This window comes from Strigops habroptila, chromosome Z (genome assembly GCF_004027225.2).
Source record: "Strigops habroptila isolate Jane chromosome Z, bStrHab1.2.pri, whole genome shotgun sequence".
Taxonomy (NCBI): domain Eukaryota; kingdom Metazoa; phylum Chordata; class Aves; order Psittaciformes; family Psittacidae; genus Strigops; species Strigops habroptila.
In genome coordinates, this window is record NC_044302.2 from 61240351 (window position 1) to 61261975 (window position 21625).

At 38.0% G+C, this 21625-nt stretch overlaps 1 protein-coding gene across 6 annotated transcripts in view; it reads left to right on the plus strand.

Annotated features, from left to right (window-relative positions):
- LOC115619928 (transducin-like enhancer protein 1) overlaps positions 1 to 21625 on the plus strand; it is a 78949-nt gene that overhangs the window by 17328 nt on the left and 39996 nt on the right. For 3 of the 6 annotated variants that reach the window (XM_030512946.1, XM_030512951.1, XM_030512947.1), the window contains exons 5-6: positions 5982 to 6044; positions 6965 to 7069. In XM_030512946.1, coding sequence (XP_030368806.1) covers positions 5982 to 6044; positions 6965 to 7069 — 168 coding nt within the window. The remainder of the gene's footprint in view (positions 1 to 5981; positions 6045 to 6964; positions 7070 to 21625) is intronic. The other 3 variants (XM_030512949.1, XM_030512950.1, XM_030512952.1) reach the window with 1 other exon arrangement.

The window sequence follows — 21625 nt, forward strand, 5'->3', positions numbered from 1 at the left end:
TTGAGTCCTTCTGTAGCAAACTTCTAACAAAGCATTCAGAGAGCTAAAACAGTGAAATGTTTCTTTTTTTGTAATTGCTGTATGAATGTGTGCTTTTTTTGCCTTTGAAAATCTCAATGATAAAAAGAATAAAGAATACGTTGTTTAAATGTATTGCTTGTTTCTGTGATTCTGCTGGAAAAATGAAAATACTAACCAGGCACTAAACTTTGACTTAAGACTAAAATATACACATGCAGTTTCTTACCCAAGGAGTTTTGAAATGTAGTATTTAACTGATATCTGGCTTGCAACTGGGATTAAAAAAATGGTCAAGCATGTCCCATAAAGAGGGCTTTTATCCATGTCTGTTAGGCAGATGGAGATGAAAAGTGGTCTGAGGTCAAACCATTTGCAGCATTCTCATAGCCTTTGATTTTGTTCTCATCCCTACGAGAGATAATCTCAAATGATTCAGTAATGACCAAAAGTGCAACATTGACCTTTACTCCGTAGTGGATTACTGTGTTACATGCTGTAAATGACAGGGAGTCCATTTTGTTCTTCCAGGAGTTCGATGTTGAACTTGGCCTTATATATGTTGTAAGTGGAGGCAGAATACATAAGAATTAACTGTCTAAAGCTTTTATGAGTGTGAATTGGCAGTATGTTCTTTTCTATGCATTAAAGGCTGATTCTCTGAATCTTCTGCTTTAAAAGAATGGATCAGGGCATGTTTTTTTAGTATCATCAGAACTTTGGGTTTTCTTGCTTTACTTTTAATCACATTGTTTCTAAGCTGTATTCTTCCCAATCTAATGACAAATGTGATTCTCAAAATTGGGTTGAAATAATTAAATAAAAATGTAATAAATGTGAATACATAAGTCTGTCCCTAGGAAGTGGTTATAGAGTGCTTTTAGATAGTGATCTCTAACTTTATGATGTAGCAAGTGCAGTCTGCAAGAAAGAATAATAAGCTTCTGAGAATGGATATTTTTAGCAGAGCATTGTTTTGTAAGGGAAGGTAGGAAGGTCTGGACAGCTCTCAGGAGTCTCTTCACTAGTAATATAGCGGTTATCACAACACATTGTTAAAAATGATGTGTTGTAAGATACAATTTTTGCTTTAGATGACCATGGATGCTGTAGCTAAAGTCACTACCGGGACATGTATGGTAGACACTGATTGGAGCAAACCCCCAAATTCTTATTGTTGAAACCCCTGAAGCTGAAAGGTGATTAACTAATTCTCCTCAGAGGAAGGTCACATTCTTCACTCAGAAGTGAGAGTGATGGCTCCCATAGGCTAGGTCTTCCACCACTAGTGATAAAATACACATGGGTGTTAGGTGTGGTGAGAAGTACAGTTAGAGTTTGGTACTTGTATTATACTTTCTTCTTTTCATTTCAGTGTAAAAATTGGTAGTTAAATCATGTTGATTTAAATATGGTATGTTATATGGTGCTTTGGAAAGTACAGGTTGTCAAAATGCGAAATAATTTGGAAAAGACTACTGTAGAGGAAAACATGTTAATACTTATTTTTAACAAGGCAGAAGGAAAGAAAAGTAAAATTATATATCCATGCTCTATCTTACATGTTTAGTAAAATTACTTATTTAAATGCGTATTTAGTAGTATGACTGCTTTGTTCTCTGTCATTATGTTAAGAATTCACTTTAGCAAGAGACAAACTTAAGTGCAAACACTTGAGTTTGGTAATGGTTAGGTCAAAACATTTAAGTCTTTCATTAGATAGAACATAGGCAAAAAAAAGAATTACGAGAGAAGAAAAAAAAACCCATTGGCTCAACTTAATTTTACAAATTGCAGCTGAATTCTGTCATGTTAATTTTTAATGATAGTTCAGAAAGGAGGGTAGTGCTTCAGTTAGGGGTCTGGCAAGCTTGCCATTTGCAAATAAATCAAAAGACAATCATTACAACAGCAAGAGTCAGTGAATGATATAGTTTCATCATTCTTTGATGGGCCCCACACTCAGGTCCTCTATTAAAAATGAATGCATTCAAGAGGGTCTGCATTATGAACACAAACAATTAAGGGCACTTCAGATGCTTTGCTAAGAGCTGCCATGGAGGTAGGAGGGCTTTCATGAGAGATGCAGGCTTCCACAGTCTGCTTTACCAAGGAGCCAAAGAACACAGGCAATAAGTCATGTTTGTCAATGCTCAAGTAGCTTTCTGCAGAATTTTCTTTGTTTACTCATTCTTCTGACTTGCCCTATATATCTCAAGATCAGCATTGAGATAATAGCTATGCTACGTTCGGAGGCCTCTAGTAGTAACTGATAAGTACCTTTCTTAAGATTTTCAAATGCATGACCCCAAAATCTGGAATATATAGCTTACTCTAATGCTACCAGTTACTGATGTCTACTCTTGATTAACAAAGCTCTTCTATACTCTTTCGAAAAAGGTGTTTGCTTTCAAGAATGAGTGTATATGTATACACACACGTGCCTATATACTTGAAGATAATTTCACCTTGAAAGATGAACATACATTGCTTTTTGAATAGCTAGGTTTATATTTAAAGTAATAAAAGTTCTTTTTTTCTCAGTTCCAAAAACACCCTCTTGAACTCTTAATAGGCAAGATCAGGTGAATTATTTATTAAACCTTAATTTTCATAACTCACTAGAGAATAAAAATATTTTTTATCATGTTTGTGAATAAGAATAATTTCTACTAAACATTCAAGGCCAGGAAACAGGAGATATATGAAATCTCATAGTGGATAAATAATTTTAAGTACTTCAATTGTGTGAGGGAAGTAGCTCTAGTAGGCAAACTGCTTTTTAAGTGTAAGCAGACTTTTATTATGAAGTATAGAACAGTCTTTTCAGTTTCTTTTCAGTGTAAATGTCTCTTAACTGGCACTTGAAACAGCAGCAAGAAATCTCAAAATAAACTTATTTATGGCATGTACATTTACATTTATTGTGGATGGATATTAAGGATGTTGTTCGTATATGATCATCAGTGATGCCCTGCTTTGGTAAAGACAAACTATGAAGGATACGGTTTTTTCATACCTGTACTCAGTACTGTCAATTTACGCATTCTTCTGACTTGCCCTTTATGTCTCAAGATCAGCTGTTAGATAATGGCTATGTTAGTTTGGGAGGCCTCTAGTAGTAACTGATAAGTACCTTTTTTAAGACTTTCAAGTGCATGAGCCCCAAATCTGGGATATATAGCTTACTCTAATGCTCTCTCTATATATATATTATATATAATTTTATATATATTATGTATGTTTTATTTATATGTATATATATTTTATATCTATAAAATACATACACAATAGTTTTAAAATAAGATTGACTGGGAAAGGGGGAAAGTTGATTTTTTTTCTTTTTTTTTTTTTTAAGAAAATAAAAATAATAAAAACCAAAACTAAACTAAACAAAAACCACCCCTTCCCCCAAAAAAAACGCAACAAGAGAAACCCCCCAAACCAACCAAAAACCAGAAAAAAAACCCCCACCAACAAACTAATTGACGTGTGTTCGGACCAGTAATTATCACAAGATGTTGCGTTCTCTTGTCTGTGTGCCATTCTTTATGCAACGTTGTCACAGTGAAGCTCAGATATTTGGGACCTGCACAGGAAAATCCAGTAATTTGACAGCTTGCATATTTTATAGCATCTTTTGAATCATTTTTTTATTTCCTTACAGCTACAATAAGGATACTTATCTCAGTATTACAGAATAGGGAAACCTTTGTGTAGGCCATGCAGGCCAAAAAACTTTTCAGCAGAAGCCAATTTGCATTTATTACTTCACTTTTTTTCTTTCCCCTCTTATCACCTGCTATGATTCATCCTGGCTTCTGTCTTGAAAACAGAGGTAATCCCCTTGGTCTAGGGCAATTAACTTCTTGGACCCCAAACATTTTAGCTAAACATCAGCCAGATAGATTGTTTGGTAACAGACTTCCTTTGCATAGCTAACATACCTTGCTTTCTGGATAGACATACTAAGTATGTGGAAAAATGCCCTTCAGTAAATAGATTCTCACAATTGGGGTGGGGGAGTTTCGGGGTGGAAATGTGCATGTGTTTGCCTGGTGGTTTTGTGCGGGGTTTTTTGTGTGGGTTTTGTTTTGTTTTGTTTTTTTCCCCCTCCCCTTGTTAACAGACACTGAAAGTACCAACAGAATTGGTAATAGTTAAGTCTCATAACTGATAATAGTTAAGCTAGTAACTTCCTTTAATTGCCTTTGCAGACATGTAGTACCAATACTAAAGGCCATGCACAGAATGATGGATGTTTTATGGTTGTGGTCCAAACAAAACAGGAACAGGCCACTGTGGTACCTTGTGAAATAGGGCTGTTTCTGTTGATAATAGGGATCTGTTCCTATGTTGCAGAGGAGCAAGGTTTGTTGTAAAGCAGCTGTCACTTCATTGCCCTTATTTATGCAGAACCTTTTTGTCCTAGGGAGAATCCATCCCAGAACTGCTTTGGAGACTCTTGTCTCTGCAAAACTTTAGAGTGGATGTGTCAAATGCCAGACTTTGGTCAGGTGGAATACTAGAGGTTATGTCAGAGACATGGTGTTTTACAAGTTTCAGTGCTATTCAGTATTTTCTCTGTGTCTGTCAGAGGTGGGGAAAGAGGTATTAAAGCTTGCCAGTTGTATTTAGATCCCAAATCCCCTGTTTGCTGAGACATACAAGTGGAGGGTGTATCCTGATTACTGCTTGACTGATGTATAAGGATCAGCACATCACAGTGTCTTCCTGAAAAACTCAGGATGATGGGAAGGCTCAGGGAAGGGTTTGGCAGACAAGTTAGCAGTGCTTTCATCTGACTTTGAAAAAGTTTGTCTTTGCTCAGGTTTATGCATGTCATTTCATGGAAGGCCTAAGGAGTCTCAGCAGGGATCTTTTGTTTCTTGTGCCTTAAAACCGAAAACCCAGGAAATATCTATATGGGTTAATGATATAACAGAGACTGACAAGAGCTATTCAGAGCGTCTTGTACACAGGCTGTGTTCACATGTAGATGCTAATTTTGGTTTTGCGCAACTGTGCTACAGAGGCTGCTGGAGATGTTTTTAAGGAAAACTGTAGGAGTTGTGCAAGTACCTTAAGTGCTAGTTATAGTGGTAGTTTTGAATAGTAGGTGGATGTATAGGCCTGAAAAGCTGTAAGCACAGGTGAGACTGAGTAATGAGAGAAGAAGATCCGTGTACCCCTCCAGAAATCCTGTGTTCAAGTTTACAGGCCAAAAGTAGGAGATAAGGCTGTCAAAAAGTGGGACTCAAACACTTCGACCTGCTTTCAGTGGAGGAATGTTCTGTTCTCTGCTGGTTCCTAGCCTTATTGTTTTCCTGTTAGTCATAGTTTCACTAATTTGCTGTTATTGACTATCACATTTTCTGATCTGATTCTTGTCTGCATTATTTTAGTTCTCTCTCAATATAGATGTTTTAGAAGTCTGTACCTTTTGTCTTCATTCTGCCTAGCCTCTGTTTTGGTATTTCTTTTGTACTCATGATGGTGTGTTTCTGTCAGCAAAAATAATTTTACCGTCTAATAGGTAGATAAAATTGATCATGAAAGAAATTGATCGTGAAAGAAACATTTTTCTTCCGTAACTGTCACCTTCATGTTATGCTGCTTGATATTTTGAGTAATAATAATCTACCTTTTAAAAGGCTTTATCTTGGACTTAATGGATTTAAAAAATGCTTTATTTCTTAATGAGCTATATACAAGGACCAGATTTGTGCTTAAATGTGTATACAGATTAGGTGCTTTAGACATGGCAGATGTCCTACAGTAGCTTACTAAATCTCTGTCCTCATATGGGCTTATATATTAACTTCTTATATTTGCAGTAGAATGAAGATGTGAATTTTCTGTTACTTTTTTCACTGTGTGAACTTAATATAATCCTGTACAGTAGTTAATGTTTTTCAAAAAACCTAAACCACAGTTTTAATCAAAATTCCTTTCCTCTATAGACAGAAATCGCCAAGAGATTGAATACAATTTGTGCACAAGTCATCCCATTTTTGTCTCAGGAAGTAAGTAAAACTGTTCAGCTGTTAAAGTGCAATTATGTTGCATTTCTGTTTGCAAATTAGCTAGTTTTAAGATGTTAATTTTATCACAATACACAAGTGTAAGGAACATCTGTTATAGCTGAAGTGTGCAAACCCCCTGCTAATTTGGTCTAGCAAATCTGAGTTCAAAGTAGTGACAATGGCTCAGCCTCATTCATTGCCTGGGGAGAGTGGGAGTCTGTAAAATATTACCAGTGCAAAAAGATGCTTTAGTTTCTAATCATGGTGATTAGCTGTTTGATATTCAGTTGTCAAATCTGAATCTAGTGAAATAAGCATGCTTATCTTGTCAACACAATTTGTGTCAAATTTCAGTTGTAAAGGTGAGTAGTTAGCTCCGATGCAAGATACTGTTTAAGGTTACAAGCCTGCATCTGGTCTGAATGACTGCGATTGTAGTGTATTGTGAGCAGCTGCTGTTACATTTTGAAGCTTGTTTTGGATATGGCTTTTCAAACTCTAGAGTTTACAAAGAGTATTTGTAATTCTTGTTTAGTTCAGCATTTCTTTTCCCTGTTTGAAATTTCAGTAGGTTTTGCTGTGTGGGCGCGGAGTATTTAAGTGTTAAAACTGACACTAGTGTGAAGTTGACATTATTGTCCTGTCAGCTCAATTAGAAAGTGATCATTCATTTGCCAGAAAATTAATATTGAAGTGACATGGGGAAAGAGGTGAGCTGGTTGCCTTCAGGACTCTTGTTTAATTTTGAATAGATGAGAAATGGGGCACTGTTGTATTTTACCTGTATAAGATGTCTTGCAGTAGGTAGTTTGAGTTTCTGCAGGCAAACTGGTTATTCTGGTGTTTGTGATCTTGGTTTGATTTGGTGTGGTCAATAACTTAACACAAATTCCTCCCCATACCCTTTCTTCTTTTAATAGCATCAGCAACAAGTGGCCCAAGCTGTAGAACGTGCCAAACAAGTGACCATGGCTGAGCTGAATGCCATCATCGGGGTACGTGGCCTTCCAGGTCTACCTCCTACAGTGTGTATAACTTGCTTTCATATCTTATTGCTTTGCTGTTTTTAAAATAAGCTTGATGTTTTGATATCTCAATGTTGCTGAAGTGTTTGCCTTGCTGCACACAGATTTTAGCTGGAATAAAGTTAACAGTTTACTTTGTTATTCTGTACAGCAGTGCTGTGCGTAACAAAACTTTTTCTGCAAGAAATATGATGATTAGGAGAGTTGCTTGTTTGTTTGTAGGTATTGTGTGTCAGTTGATCTAGTTACCTTTGCCTCATGCTTTTTGTGGCACTTGAGTTCTTGGAGCCTGTACAACCATTCTTCTTTCTTTCCTTTTCTTGTGAATCTTTCATGAATTTTAAATTAGCAAGCTACTGAAAAGAAACTTCACTTGCTTTTGAAGTAGCATTAATTGTCTTGACACAGTGTTCTAATAGCCTTTCATCATGTATGTGCTTCTAAATATGCTGCTACTTGCTTGTGACTGGTTGTCAATCACAAGTCATTTGGTTTGTATTAAGGAACTTTGACCATACATTCCTTCCACCGTATGAGTTCATTTCCCCTGCCACTAAGTCTAGAATATTTCTCATGTTTTCTGCCCTTCCAGACTAAGTGAAAGAAGTAGTCGAAACAAGAACCCGTCCTTTCTGATTTTATTCATATGTGAGCGCCTTAGGCAAATTCAAATTACTCACTTATCAATTTATGTTAATTGCTTGTGAGAAGATGCCCTGCTGGTCTTTATAGTTCCCTCAGACACTTTGTAATGATAATTAGACATGCTGCTGTACGGATTAACAGTGCCATAGTCCAATGACGTCTACAGACAATGGAACCAGTTAATCCATCTGTGCTTAAAATTACATCCCAACTGGAGATGGAAAAAAAAAAAAAAAAAAAAAGAGGAGTGGGAGAGGATTAAAAGAATGACCCTCAGCTTGAAAACGCTCCTTTCATCAGTTCCTCAGTTGCAGGTCTGCAGTCGGTTTGCCTGTGGTAAGCTATTGGCAGTCAATTAGGTGAAATAAACTGGGAGGGTGACCTTCATTTCCTTTTAATAGCTTTTCCTCCCTGAAATGGGGAGCTTCAGTGGATTTTCATCTTAAATTTTATTCAAGCTGCTTTATTACACTTGACAGGTTAGCTTTGCATAAACATACCCCCCCCCCTTTAAATATGTGCTGTTTTTCTCCTTCGTATCAAATTTTGACTGTTACTTAGTCTATTTGCTAATCACATCTTAGAAAGCCACACAAGTACATCTGTATTTGTCACAATCTCCTCTATGATTTCCTTGTGTAATGAATTACTGTATAAATACCTGATTTGATCTTTGAAATACAACACGTACATTTGTGGTATTTGATTAGCAAAGATTAGAGAAATGTACTTTCTTGCATTTTTTTTTTTTTAATTAATTACTACTTTAGGATGAAAATTGTATGCAAAACCTTTTTTAATGAACTGTTTTTAAATAATATTTTACGCAGTAAAAGGAAATGTGTATTAAAATATATCTAAAACATTCTTGATGGACCTAGCGCAAGTTAGCCAAACCAAATTTTATCATCTCAGGCATGTCACATACACCTTTTTATAGTCTGCATGATACAGTCTTCTAAAAGCCATAGGATCTACAAGTACCACATGCAATTAAGAACTCTTCTTTTGGGGGGTAAGGGTGTAAGGGAGGGGAAGTGGGCAGGTCTTTGGGAGCAGGAATAGAAGCCTCTACCTTTTCTGTTTCTCAAATATCTCAGATTCATCAGAAGAGATACTTTCCTACTTTCCTGTGTCTTCTGAAAGACTTCTGAATGATGCTGTACAAATCCCAAACTACAAATTAGGAAATTAACACCTTGTGCACAAAATTTGACTGTGTAGATGCATGCATGCTAAAAAAAGATGCGTGATAAAATTAGATGTATGTCCCAGTGATCCTTTACAGTCTTAAATGATCAATAATTTTCTTGTGCTGCACAGTAAGTTTGATACTCTGACATATGCTTGATTTTGTTTGAAAGGGACAGTGTGCATCCTAGAAAACTCGAATAGCATAAAATTGGGTTGACAATTCGGTGGACCTTTGCTCCCTTGCACTGAGCACACAGCGTGTCAAGCCCTCTCCCCAGAGGGGAGGACACATCAGAAGCCTGTCTGTTTCTACAAGCGGCAGCTGCACTAAGAGTGAGCACGGCCCAGTTTGATAGCAGCTGTCAGTATTGTGCAGGGATCCGACTTAGTGTAAAGAACAATGGAAGGGCCATGCTGTTAAAGTGCAATGTCTTTCAAGATAAGAAAAGAAATAGTGATTTAACGATTTAGACCTATTATGGACATGAAAGATCATGAAACTTCTTTTCAGAATGCAAATAGGCTGGGCCAACACTGGTAGATGCAATCAAGCAGCTTCTGACATCATACTACTGAGAATACTTATATACAATAAATTTTGAGGATGTGAAGAAAGTTTGATTTTCATAGCTTTCATATTTTCTCTTGACTAGATAAAATCTGCATTTTTGTCAGGGTTTGACTTTTATCCCCTTCTTCCTTTCTCTCTTTACGGGCCATTGTTTCCTGACACTAGACAGTTCAAAAGATTCCCAATTGGCTTGCCTGAGTTAGAGCAATTCCTGTTGCTGCTGGATGGGAACAAAGCCTTTAGTTAGTGGGAAAAACTTTCCAAAATACAAGATGACTTTTTTTTACTATGTTTATTTCATACTTTATATGTAAAGATAATATATATAAATATATATAAATGTGTTTATTATATTTTATTCTATATAGTTGAAAAGGTGGAAGATGACAGAGTGTGAGGATAGGGACTTTGTAGTCTCATGGGACTGAGATTTTTCAGAGAATTTACCTACAAAGTCAAAAGCCAGGTTTAGAATTGGTGTATATTAAGCACGTACAAACCAGAATGAATTGACACATTTAAAAAAAAAAAAAAAAAGTAATATAGTTGGACTCAATGAGCTTGTAAGCAGTGCTAATCCTCTGTGTTGATTAAAAGTTCTTACTTCAGGAAAGAACTGCGGATGATACTTGGTTATTAACAGTCATAGCCTTACACTTTTCCTGCATGTTTTTGAAGGCTTTAACTTCCAAACATGGGCTAGCAGTGTGGCTAAACAACCTCCTGGCCATATTTTTTTTTTTTTTTTTTTTTTAATGGCACCACTTTTATATTGAAGTTGAATGAAGTAGCAATTTTCCTAGATAAAGAATAAACAAACCAGAAACCTTTAAGGGAGAAGTGCACCTCCTAACTTCCTGGTACTTCTGCAGCTGCAGGCAGCATCCACATGTGGGGTTAAGGGAGAATTCAAATTACGGTATAAAAAAATTAGGTAGGTTATTATAATTTAAGTTGAAGTTGGTTTTTCTTTGTGTTTGTGTGGGTTTAGTTTTGTTTGTTTATTTGGAGGTTTGTTTTTTTTTTTTTTGAAGATCTGGCTGGAAAATCAAAGGTGCTCGGAATTCATGCTTTGAAGTTCATGCTAGGAAGTATAAGGCACAGCTAAATTGGTCTATCTAGATGTAAACAATGCAAAATGTTAGATGTGCTTTCAAATTAATAAACTAGGTAGGTTTATGAGTAGAATATGCAAATATTTGAATGGGAAATACAAGCAGCAAAGTGGAATCTTTTTTAGTATTGCGTTTTAGATGCACGATTTCGGTGTACAACTCAGTAACCAGGTATCTTATTTTTGCCTTTTGAGGCACGTTGCTAATGGTTCTGTGAAATATGTATCTTTTGGATTGCCAGTACTCGTGAGACAGATTGAGTTGTGGGCCTCAGAGAGGCCTCTCCACTGTTGCATGAGGTGATTGGCTAAAGGATTAGCAAGATGTGGGATTATTTTTTTCCTCTCTCGGCTGTGGTTGCCAGCTATCTCTGGGATTGTAGCGTGTGAAGCTGAAAAGGATGAGGTTAACCTCTTGAGGGTTTGTTCTTATGAGTGTGTAGTTAATCCTTAGAAAGCCCATAAATAACTAGGCTGTATGTTTCATTATAAAATAGAAATACAGACTAGAGCAGAAATGAATGCAGAACTTAGTGCAACGGAAGAGCTAAGCAGCTGTAGCATTACTTTAGATCTCGTCAGCCATGATCTGCGTTATGTGCTGAGAGAGGGGAAATTGCCTAGTTCTTTTAAATTACATAAAATGAGATCCAGTGAGCATAAAACTGTCCTCCCTTTCAATGTAAACTAGCTAACCCCAAGTCTGAATTACTTAGCTCTGACGATAGGAACTCGGTGTGGCAACATCCCAGGTTATTCTTCATATTTTGCCTTTTTTAAAATACATAGAAACCTTAATTACATACTAGGGTTCTTCAAGGTAGATGGTTTGGAATACAAAAGCTCCAGAGTTGTAAGCTAAGTTTAAAATAGGTAGCAAAGGAAGAAGGTATTTGTCAGCATGACAGTTGGTATTGTCAAAGTACTAGTTCCTGAACAATGGTCAGATTTTTGTTGTTAGTGCCACGAAGTTTTGAGGAAAAATAAGAAAGTGTTGTTGATGTTTTGGTCGTTTGTCGGATTCGAAACAGGAAACCTGAAAGAAGGCGTGTAAAATGTGAATGAATAGATACTGTTAACCAGAATGGTTTTCCGCTTGATATCCCCCTGTCCCCTTTACACACACAGGTGTGCACACACTGTGTACTGATGGGGAAACAGAGAACTGTGGAGAAACAATATAGAGGGCAGTGTCTGAATGAGACATTTCCTGGAGAACAAAATATTCTCATGAATGACTCTTCAGTCATTCTAGAGAGGGGAAAATTGCATTCAAAAGTCAAATGTTATTGAGTAGCAGCCTAGACCTCTCTTATCTTGCAAAGTTTCATGTGTGGGTGGATTGAAAAAGCTGCGTCTTGGATGTTGTCGAAAAAGAAAAACAAAAGATTGTTAGATCTAGATGGAGAACCACCTAATATTTAAGGTACAAGTCAAATGTGAGACCAAGTATATGGTTACAAATTTGTGAAGCTAAACAGCTTTCAAAAAGGGAGTGAAAGGGAGATGGTTGGGGAAAAATGTGGTTACATAGAGCTCAAACCTGAAGATACGCAGCTGCGAATGCAGAGAGAAGGTAGATTCTGATGAGGTGACTGTGTGAGGTACCAACAATGAGTTGGTACTACTTGCTAGATTATTGTCCACTGAGCAGATGTTGGGGATATGTGATGTACATGTTGAAGGATGTAGAGCTTGTAAGTTGGTCTGCTGTGCAGCAGGAGAGAGGTGCAGGGGTACTGCTAACCTATATATGTGGCAATAGCAAACAGAAGACCAGAGAAGTCAATGCGAAATGTGGTTTTAGGAAGGGCTAGGTAGATAGAAACAGAGGAGATTGATATGCTAGCAGGGATGATTCCTTATTTTTGTGAACTTGGCTCCAGATGGTTCTGTTAGGTTTGGAAGGAATAGTTTCAGTGGAATGGAAAGGACTGAACTTGGATCAAAGTGCTTCAATAATACAGTTCGAGGCAAGGATTTACAGGAAGTGTGTTCAGTGAGCTTTAGTAAAGAAAACACGGAAGGGCTGTCAGAAAGACAAAATAGGGGTTAGGGATAGGTTTGCTTTTGAAGATGGTTGAGGCAGAGGGGTGTTGATACATATATATGAAGTAATTGTCACAGAAGGGTAGGTTGTTTAATCCCAGAGGAAAGGATTACTTCCTCTAGAGAGGGATTCAAAGCACCTCTTTTGATTAAAGCATATGCAGGCAGAATAGCTTTCCATAGTTGAATATAGTTCTTGTGAATATTATCCACTTTTCCCTTAAGTTATCAAGGAAGTAAAAGGAGACAAGCTGAAAAGATGAGCATACCTTTTTCTCTCTGACAAATATCTCCTTTGCACTCATACTTAAAGTGAGAAAAGTGGGGGAATTGGGGTAAGTAAAGAGTCAATAGGCTGAGATAAAAATGTGATGTGACCTTCAGTGCTTCTCTTGAAAGAAGTCTGAGATACAGAAGATTTGGAGGAGGGAGGAGTTTGGTGGGAAGAATGAATTGGTTGTCCCAGATGGAAGAGAGACTCGGCTGGGACTGCACATAAGGTGAAATCAAATGCAGAGAAGTTAGTAGAGTAAGGATGAAACAAAGCATGGTCATGGAGTTGTCCTGCAACATGAGTGGGAAGACAGAAAGGTGTTGGGCGTTTAGATGTTGAATGATGTAGGATTGTAAGCTGGATGGCTATGTGGTAGGAGGGGTGTAAAGAATGAAGCATATAGATCAGAAAGGAACTAAGGTCTTGTTTTGAGAAGCAAACGCTGGTACACTGAGGTGAGCTGTCAGTGTGCTGATGGGAGTGGTGTGGACTCACAGGCAAAATACACCTGTAACTAGGTGACTGTAATTAAAGATGGAGTAGGAAGGTGCAGAGTGATAGTTGCAGAGGATCTGGAGGAAAATACAGGGGGACACAAGTAATGTAAGTATTAAACATTGGAAATGTGAAGGAAAAGAGCAGTTTTTCATGGAGAAGAACAAGGCAGACTTGAGAGAGGGTGCTGTGTTGGAGGTGTGGAAGAGAAGGGAGAAAAGCTTGTTTTCCTTGTTCTTGCGCAATGAGGCTAACATAAGCGTTTATGGTAACTTTAGCAAATATTAGAGGCAGTGCAAAGACACAGTTTGTACAGAAGTTTGCTGTAACTTTTCAATAAAGAGTTTATGGTAACTTTGTGGTTTATGGTAATGCATTATTTTTAATTTTTTTAGAGTATTTGCTGAAGTACCAAGGGTGCTGTTTTGTATAAGACTGCATTTCTGAGAATGTCCGGTACTGTTTTTAAAGGTACTGGCTAACTGTCACTCTTTAAATTGAATACTTACAAGCAGTAGTACTGAGGTAGTAAACCCAAGGATTAGCAAAAGTGGATTGCTCAAATTCATCTTCAGAAGTGATGATCATTTAATAAGTAGAAGTTGTTACAGGATGTATATGAAATTTCTGATATTTGGTCTGTGGCTTGGAACAGTAAATAAAAACCAGTGTAATGGTTTTCTCATGACTGTCATACTTTTCATTCTTTGATATCTGTGAAATGTTTTTGTAGGTATTAGTAGCTGGAACAAAAGGGTGATGAGCACAATTCAAAATATTGTGTTTTAATTCCTGGATTTTAATTTCCCAAAAAGCCTTTCTACTTTATCATTACTATCTTCATGTTCGGCAAGATCTAAATTTCTAGAAACTATAAGAGCCTGGAAAGAAAATAAATACTTTTCAAGATAACCATAGGTCAGTAGTAAACCCCCCTAAAGTAATATTTAAGTAATTTCCAAATTGGTACACGCTTGAACTAGTTGGTTTTGGCTGCTGTGGCAGCAAGAGCATGGTTTTGAGCTGGTGTTGGATGCTAGTGGCATGTTAACAGTAGTTAAAAAGGCAAATACACAGATTTGAGGTTAGAAGGTGAGTAATAGCAGGATTTTATGGTTGCCCCAGAAAAAAACATGCTGGCATTTTCTGCAGACCAGAAGCAATGTGTGCTGACAGCTTCATTCTAGACGCTTATGGCTTGCATCTGAGTCTTCAGAGAAAGCAATATGTACTTGTCTAAAATTAAAGAAAAGCTTTGTTCTCAAACTGACTTAGAGTGACAGTGGTCAAATGAATGTAACTGTTTTCAGAAAACCGGCCTTTATCTTGTCTGGGCCAAGAGAATTTAAGCTCCTCTTCTGTGGTTTTTAGAATGTGGTTTTGAATTTGTTACTTTCCTTTAGAGTCTGGGAAGTCCTTTGGTGAAGACATGTTTTCCTGTGCAAGGATCATTTTTTCCATTTGTACTCAGCCTCTACCCCTCCACTCCCTTCCGTCGTGTGGCATCTGTCCTTCATAAAGGTTCCTCCATTGTTGTCATCTTTTTCCTCCAGTGCAACTTCAGCTTTGCTGTTTGTCCCTTATTTCTTCAGAATTTAGCCTAAGGGGGGGAAAAAACCAACCGCCGAAAAAGCCCCCGAGGAAACTCACCTCCAGCCCCACCATCTCCCCCCCCAAAAGACCCCTAAAAACTAACCCAAAGCAAAACTAACAATATTTAAGGGAAAAAAAAGAGCAAACCCAAACATTATTAATACAAGGACCTTTAGAACTTCTGACTTGTTTTTATTTCCTTTTTCTGTTATAAACTGTTTGAGACAGGAACTGGTTTTAAGCCAGGTCTGCAATACGCATTTTTAGAAGAATGGCTGTCAATTAAAAAGGTATATATGCAAACACAGAGAACAACTTACATATTTTCATATTAGTATGAGCAATCAATATGTGCGTAATATATACAGAATATTGTGCATAGATACCATGTATGTAATGTATAGCAATATATTAATATATAAAATATTCCATTGTGTGTATATGATATATAAAATGTTATATGTGTGTTTATACATGTAAGGTTATACTAGCAACAGGGCTTTAGTTTGTGGGCTGTTTGTTGTGTTGCCAACATAGCTGCTCATGCAAGCACTAGTCATGCTTCAGTGTGCCTGCACTTGGTACAAACTCCTAAGATTTAGGTTAACTTACAACGCCTAAAAGCATGGAGGAGGGAAGAAAATCTTTTCTATTGGCAAAAGTCCTTATGTGGATGCCGCTACACCGGTGGAGTGCTAATGCACCTTGGGGAGAAGATACCACTGAACTGGAAGAATTCCATCTGCTGGCAATATCCTGCATCCTCGCTGCAGGGCTCTGCCAGCATGGGACGATCTGCAGTCTCCACAGCATAGCTAAGCTGCTAGTGCAGATCTACAGTTGTGAAAGTATTAGTGCTGGCAGTGCTATATAATTATTCCCTCTATGTCAATGGGATGTTAAAAATCTTGCCATTTAACAATTATCGCTAAACTTTTGTTAAATAGTTAATTGCTGATCGCTTTAGCGGAAAAAATAACGGATGTGCTTATTCATTGGGTGCAGTGACAAAATCATTTGGGATCCCACATCTGTCATTACTGTTTACAAGAGTGATCTTTCTGAAGACTCCTGAAGTGTAATTATCTCTTTATCTTTCTAATTCTGATGCTTGGGCTTGCCCTCCAAAATGCCAGAAGAAAGGGCAAGAGAAATCTAGCTGTTTAAAGTGAGACAGGCACAGCAAAGATTAGAGTTGCTGCTAAGCATAGTGCTAAGGATGAGAGAGTGCTGTCTGAAATCTATGTGTCTGATCTAGAATGGTGATGTGAGAACTAATCAATGATTAATAAGCTACTCTTGAAAATTATTTTTGTGTTTGCTACTGTGTTATATTGGGGAGCACGGCAAACCTGTTTCTCAATTCTGTAGGTGTAAAGCTAACTACAGTATTAAAAGTTTAAGATGGGATCTTATGATTCAGCAAAAGTACCATGTCTACTAGTAGGTAGGCTGTTACTGGCCATGTAATTCAAACCGATAGCAACCAAAGCCTTTCTCATGTTGGAAAAAAAAAAAATCATTTAAAAATCCTCATGAAATACAGAATGTATTCTAAAATACAACCTGAAGAATATATTTAGCATTTATGTCTTATATAATGATTTTAAGGACCTGTTAAAGAAATTTCCTGTTGTAGTAATGGAAAATTAAATTTAGAGTTTTGCTAGGTAGATGAAGGTTTTGGTGTAACTGCTTTGACCCTTGTTGGCTCTGTGGGCTCTTTGGAGGTGAACCATGCACCCTGGTGGTTTGTTAGCCCCATATTGGAATCTGTATTTTCTTCCTCTGTTGTAATTTTTCTGTGAAATCAGATTTTCTCTTGAGCTACATCACCAATCAATAAATATACATTTTTGTTTCAGAGAAGTTAGTGTGGCAGCTTCATGACCGCAGCTAGTTTTTATTTTCTTTCTTTAAATAAAGAACTGTTAGCCTTACAGAGCAAGTATATAGGGAATTATGCTTGTGTTTATGCTAGCATTCCTTAATTTAGCATGACTAAATAATGCAGTTTACTCTCTAATGCCAGGAGAAAAAAAAGGACTGACTCTAGAGCTGGCCAGGTTTCGTATACTATGGCAAACCCATGCAGCATAAATTTGTAGAAGAAATTCATTTTACCATTAAACATGCATGCATCAGTGTAAAAGTGTAGTGAGAGCACCAGAGCATAAAGTGGTCTTTTTAATCTTCATGAGCCAGTTGAAATCAACATTGCTTTTCCTATTTTGAGTTTTCTGAAGAACAACGAAACAAGACTTGATTCCTAAAAGAAGGTCCCATAGCACAGCCCTGAAAGGGAATTCTAAAAGGAAGGAAATAACACAGGGAGAAAGGAATTAAGTGACCAAGAAAAACAGGAGGTAAGAAAGGAAAACAGAAAAGAGTAATTGAGAACTGTAAACTTCATGTTGTTTTGCAGTAGCTTCATGGAGTGCTTTGGACATGCTGAGGGTCTTGCATCTGATTATTAGTAGATAAGGTAGCAAAAGGGCTTTGTTAGTGTTCTTATGATCGCTGTATCAGCACAGCAGTGAAATACAATTTCACAGCCTCATTTCAGTTCCCTTAGAGATTAAGTTAATTTGTGACAAAAGGACTGCTTGGGGAGTGTGTGTGTGTGGGAAGCTGCCTTTATCCCACTATTGCATTGGTCTTCTAGTTTGTGAGGCTATTTATGCAACCCCTTAACTGCTTCAAAAAAGTTCATGTTCAATTGAGACTTACTAGTATGGTTTGAGTTGTTTGAACAAGTGGAAACAGGAACTGTGGAAAACTTTGAAGAGCCTTCTGTTCAAAAATTTAACATCAGTTTGAAGGAGATCCCCACAGTAGAAAATAATAACAAAGAACAAAGTTAACTTTTTCACCTTTTTTCTAACTTTGATACTTGGTTTGACATCAATTCTGTACAGAGTAAAAAGCTTGTTAATGTGTTGGTTGGGTTTTTTTTTTTGTGGGAGTGGAAAATAAATGGTAAGACCTAAAGACATTATACTGTGCATGTTCTGTAATAAAGCATGAAAAAGAAACGGATTTTTCCCTTTAAATAATCGTGCTGCTGCCACACAAATTTTATATATATGAAGTATATTGCTTGGGATAGCTTTTGCCACTACTGTCCTCTTGTGGACTTAAATCTCTGTAGTACAACGCCATTTCACATGATTTATAGATGGAAGAGGTTTGCTGAAGACACAATTTCATTGTTTCTGAGGGCATTCTCTTTCCGTGCCCAAGGCACTGTGGCTTGTTCTCATAATGGATAGTTTTCAAATAACTTCTACAAAACTACAAAGGCTCCATTTTCTGCTCAGTGGCTAGAGATGCAGTGGTGTGCACTTTCAAGTTTGTTTACTGTGGTATAGTGTAGCTTCCCATCTGTCAGAATAAAATCTGAACATTCAGAAGAAGAGGAAGTAAGGAAACAAAATGAAACAAAATAAACACAGATGTTTCAAATGAACTGGGTAGAAAATGAAGCAGATAGTAGCAGCTGACTCTCATTTTTCTAAAGCATGTTTAAATGGGGAGAAAACAGTAAGCAATAACAGTTGCAGAATCACAGAATGCCTGAGGCTAGCAGGGACCCCTGGAGGTCATCTGGTCCATCCCCCTGCTCAAGTCAGACCACCTAGAGCCAGTTGCATGGAACCATGTCTGTATGGGTTTTGACTGTCTCCAGGCAGGGAAGCTCTACCACTTCCCTCCCTGGGCACCACCACAGGAAAAAAGTGCTTTCTGATCTTCAGGACAAACTTATGTTTCAGTCTGTGCCCATTACCTCTTGCCTTGTTGTTGGGCCATCCAGTGATGGGCCACAAAGCTGATTAAGGGACCTTGCATATAAGGACAGGCTGAGAGAACTGGGACTTTTTAGCCTTCTCTATGCCCATCATTGTATGCTGTCCAGTATGTCTATGTCTCTCTGCAGAGCCCAGAACAGGACACGGTAGATCAGGTGTGGCCTTAACAATGACGAGTAGAGGGAAAGGATCGCCTCCCTCATGCTGCAGGCAGCAGTTCTCCTCACGCAGCCCAGGTTGCCATTCACCTGCTTCCCCACAAGGGCATATTGCTGGCTGATGTTCAACTTGATGTCTATCAGGAGTCACCACCTGCACTGTAAATAATTTGATATGTCCAATCTAAACCTGTTCAGTTTAAAGCTGTTTCCCCTTGTCCTGTCACTACAGGCTCTGATAAAAAGTCTCTATCCCTTTTATAGGCCCACTTTATATACTGAAAGGCTGCAGTAAGGTCTGCCTGGAGCCTTTTCTTTCTCCAGGCTGAACAACTCTAGCTCTTTTAGAGTTTCTTTGTAGGAGAGGTGCCTCATCCCTCTGATCACTTTTGTGGACCTTCATCAGCCTGCTGTGACAGGTCTGTGTATTTCTTGCACTGTGGACCCCAGAACTGGATGCAGTAATTTGGGCTGGGGTTCAAGACAGTGAAGTAGAGGAGGAGAATGTCTGTCTTAGCCTGCTGGCCATACTTCTTCGGGTGCAGCCAGGATATGACTGACTTTCTGTGTTGCAAGTGCACATTGCTTTTGCATGTCGAAATTTTTATCCACCAGTACCCCCAAGTCTTTCTCCAGAAAGTGGATACAGGGCTGCTCTCAGTCCATTCATCCTCCAGTCAAGGGGATATTGGGGATTTCCCAGACCTAGGTGCATAACCTTGCACATGGCCTTGTTGAACTTAATGAAGTTCACATGAACATAATGAAGTGCCCACTCCTCAGACCTGTAAAAGTCCATCTGGATGCCACTCCTTCTCTCAGGTGAATCAACTGCGCTATTCAGTTTGGTGTCATCTGCAAACTTGCTGAGGGTGCACTTAATGCTATTTGCTATAGCACTGTTGAAGAAATTGAATAGTGTTGGTCCTATTATGGGCTGTTGAGGAACACCAGTAGTTACTGGTTTCCACAGGGAAGTTGAGCCTTTGACTCTCTGAACTGAGTCTCACTGATTCTTTGGGTGTAGTCATCCAGCTGGTTCCTCAGCCATCTAACAATCCATCCATCAACTCCATCCCTTTCCAATTGTGTGGCAAGAATGTTGTTAAGCATCATATCAAAAGCCTTCTAGAAGTCTAAGTAGATGATGCTTATAGCTCTTCCCATGCCCACTGGTATAGTCATGCCATTGTAGAAGAATGTGGATATATACTTCAGGGTGATTGGTTGTCATCCTGCAGTGTGTTCTTCTGGGTAACTGAAATACTCTTGAAAATACCTACAGAAACTTAAATGCGAGTTTCAATTAATGGGTTAAATTGTCTAAATGAGTTTACTCCTGCTAGTTTTGCATGTTGTTAGTGTGGGTGGAGTGTGCAGGGTTTTGGGTTATTTTAGAATGAGGAAGAAGACTGAATTGAACAGGAGCATAATCTTGAGTTTTTTCCTTTTTTGGAAGGTTACATTTGCAATGTTGGTTCTGTAAGTATTTCTAAACAGTGAGGGAGAAGGTTGTTGCTTTGTTGGCCAGCTGGTATGTGCTCAGACGCTAGCCCTCATATGTTCATTGGTCATAGATACTTGATACAGGCTCTCACTTCCTTCTGCTACTTAAGTAAGAAAATAAAACCCCCTGATTTCCTTTTGGGAAAGAGAGGATATGACAATGAAATTGAACACAGTAGTGAATGTTCTTCTATCTTGACTTTCTGCCTGTTTGAGTTTAACAAAATAATATTTCTTAGTTTTACAGAAGTTGACATGAAATCATGCCCTTCAAATTTTAGGTCTCTAAATGACTTGCTTGTCAGGTATTCTTTCAGAACACTTCTGTGGAGCCTGGGGGAATCTATTGATAGTATTACTGGTGCTAGTGCCAAAAAGGTTTCTGAGAACTTTTTCTGCTCTTAGGTATTTATTTAGAAAGGCACAAGAGAAGACATCTGTTGTGCTTTGGGACCAGGTATAACCTTTTTTTCACTGTTCATGTACAGTCACATCTGTATTTCTAATTTGGTGCTTTTCAAGAGATACTGAATAGCACATCACACATCTGTTGAAGAACAGAAGAATGTTCTGTTTAGTGCTAGGAATTCAAAACTAGACTTTTAAGTAAGCCATAGGTGTTTGTGACCTCAGCAGAGCTGCTTTAAGATGGGAAGTGGGATTGTAGGAGCTCATGTTCGATCTTGATAAGGAGCCTAAAGGAGGTGTACCATTGTTTTATGTACCGGAAATCTGTTTCATAAAGATTTATTCTGTCTCTGGCAGAGATTTCTGGCAGAGATTGAAAGTTAATTGCAAATTTTAAGTCCTTGTTAAAGAGCTCTTTATAGCTGGAAACTGCCTAGGATGCTTGAAGTGAAAAAGTGTACTGCTTTAAAAATTGTTAGGAGGTGCTTGCTCAGCAAAGCAAGTGTTGTGTTTTTCATATGTTGCTTTTGGGGTCTTTGTGGTCTGATTAGAGGGATGCTGGGATAAAAAATTGAGGCAAGAAAACCTACATCTAGACAGTACAGTAAGCTGAATTTGCCATTCCTTTGGTCCTTTTGCAAATACGAAGTTCTGTTTTTGCAACAAAATGGTGGGTGAACTACTGATGCTTTTAAAGTCACTGCTGGCTAATTATCTCAGTGCAGTCACTTATGTATGCA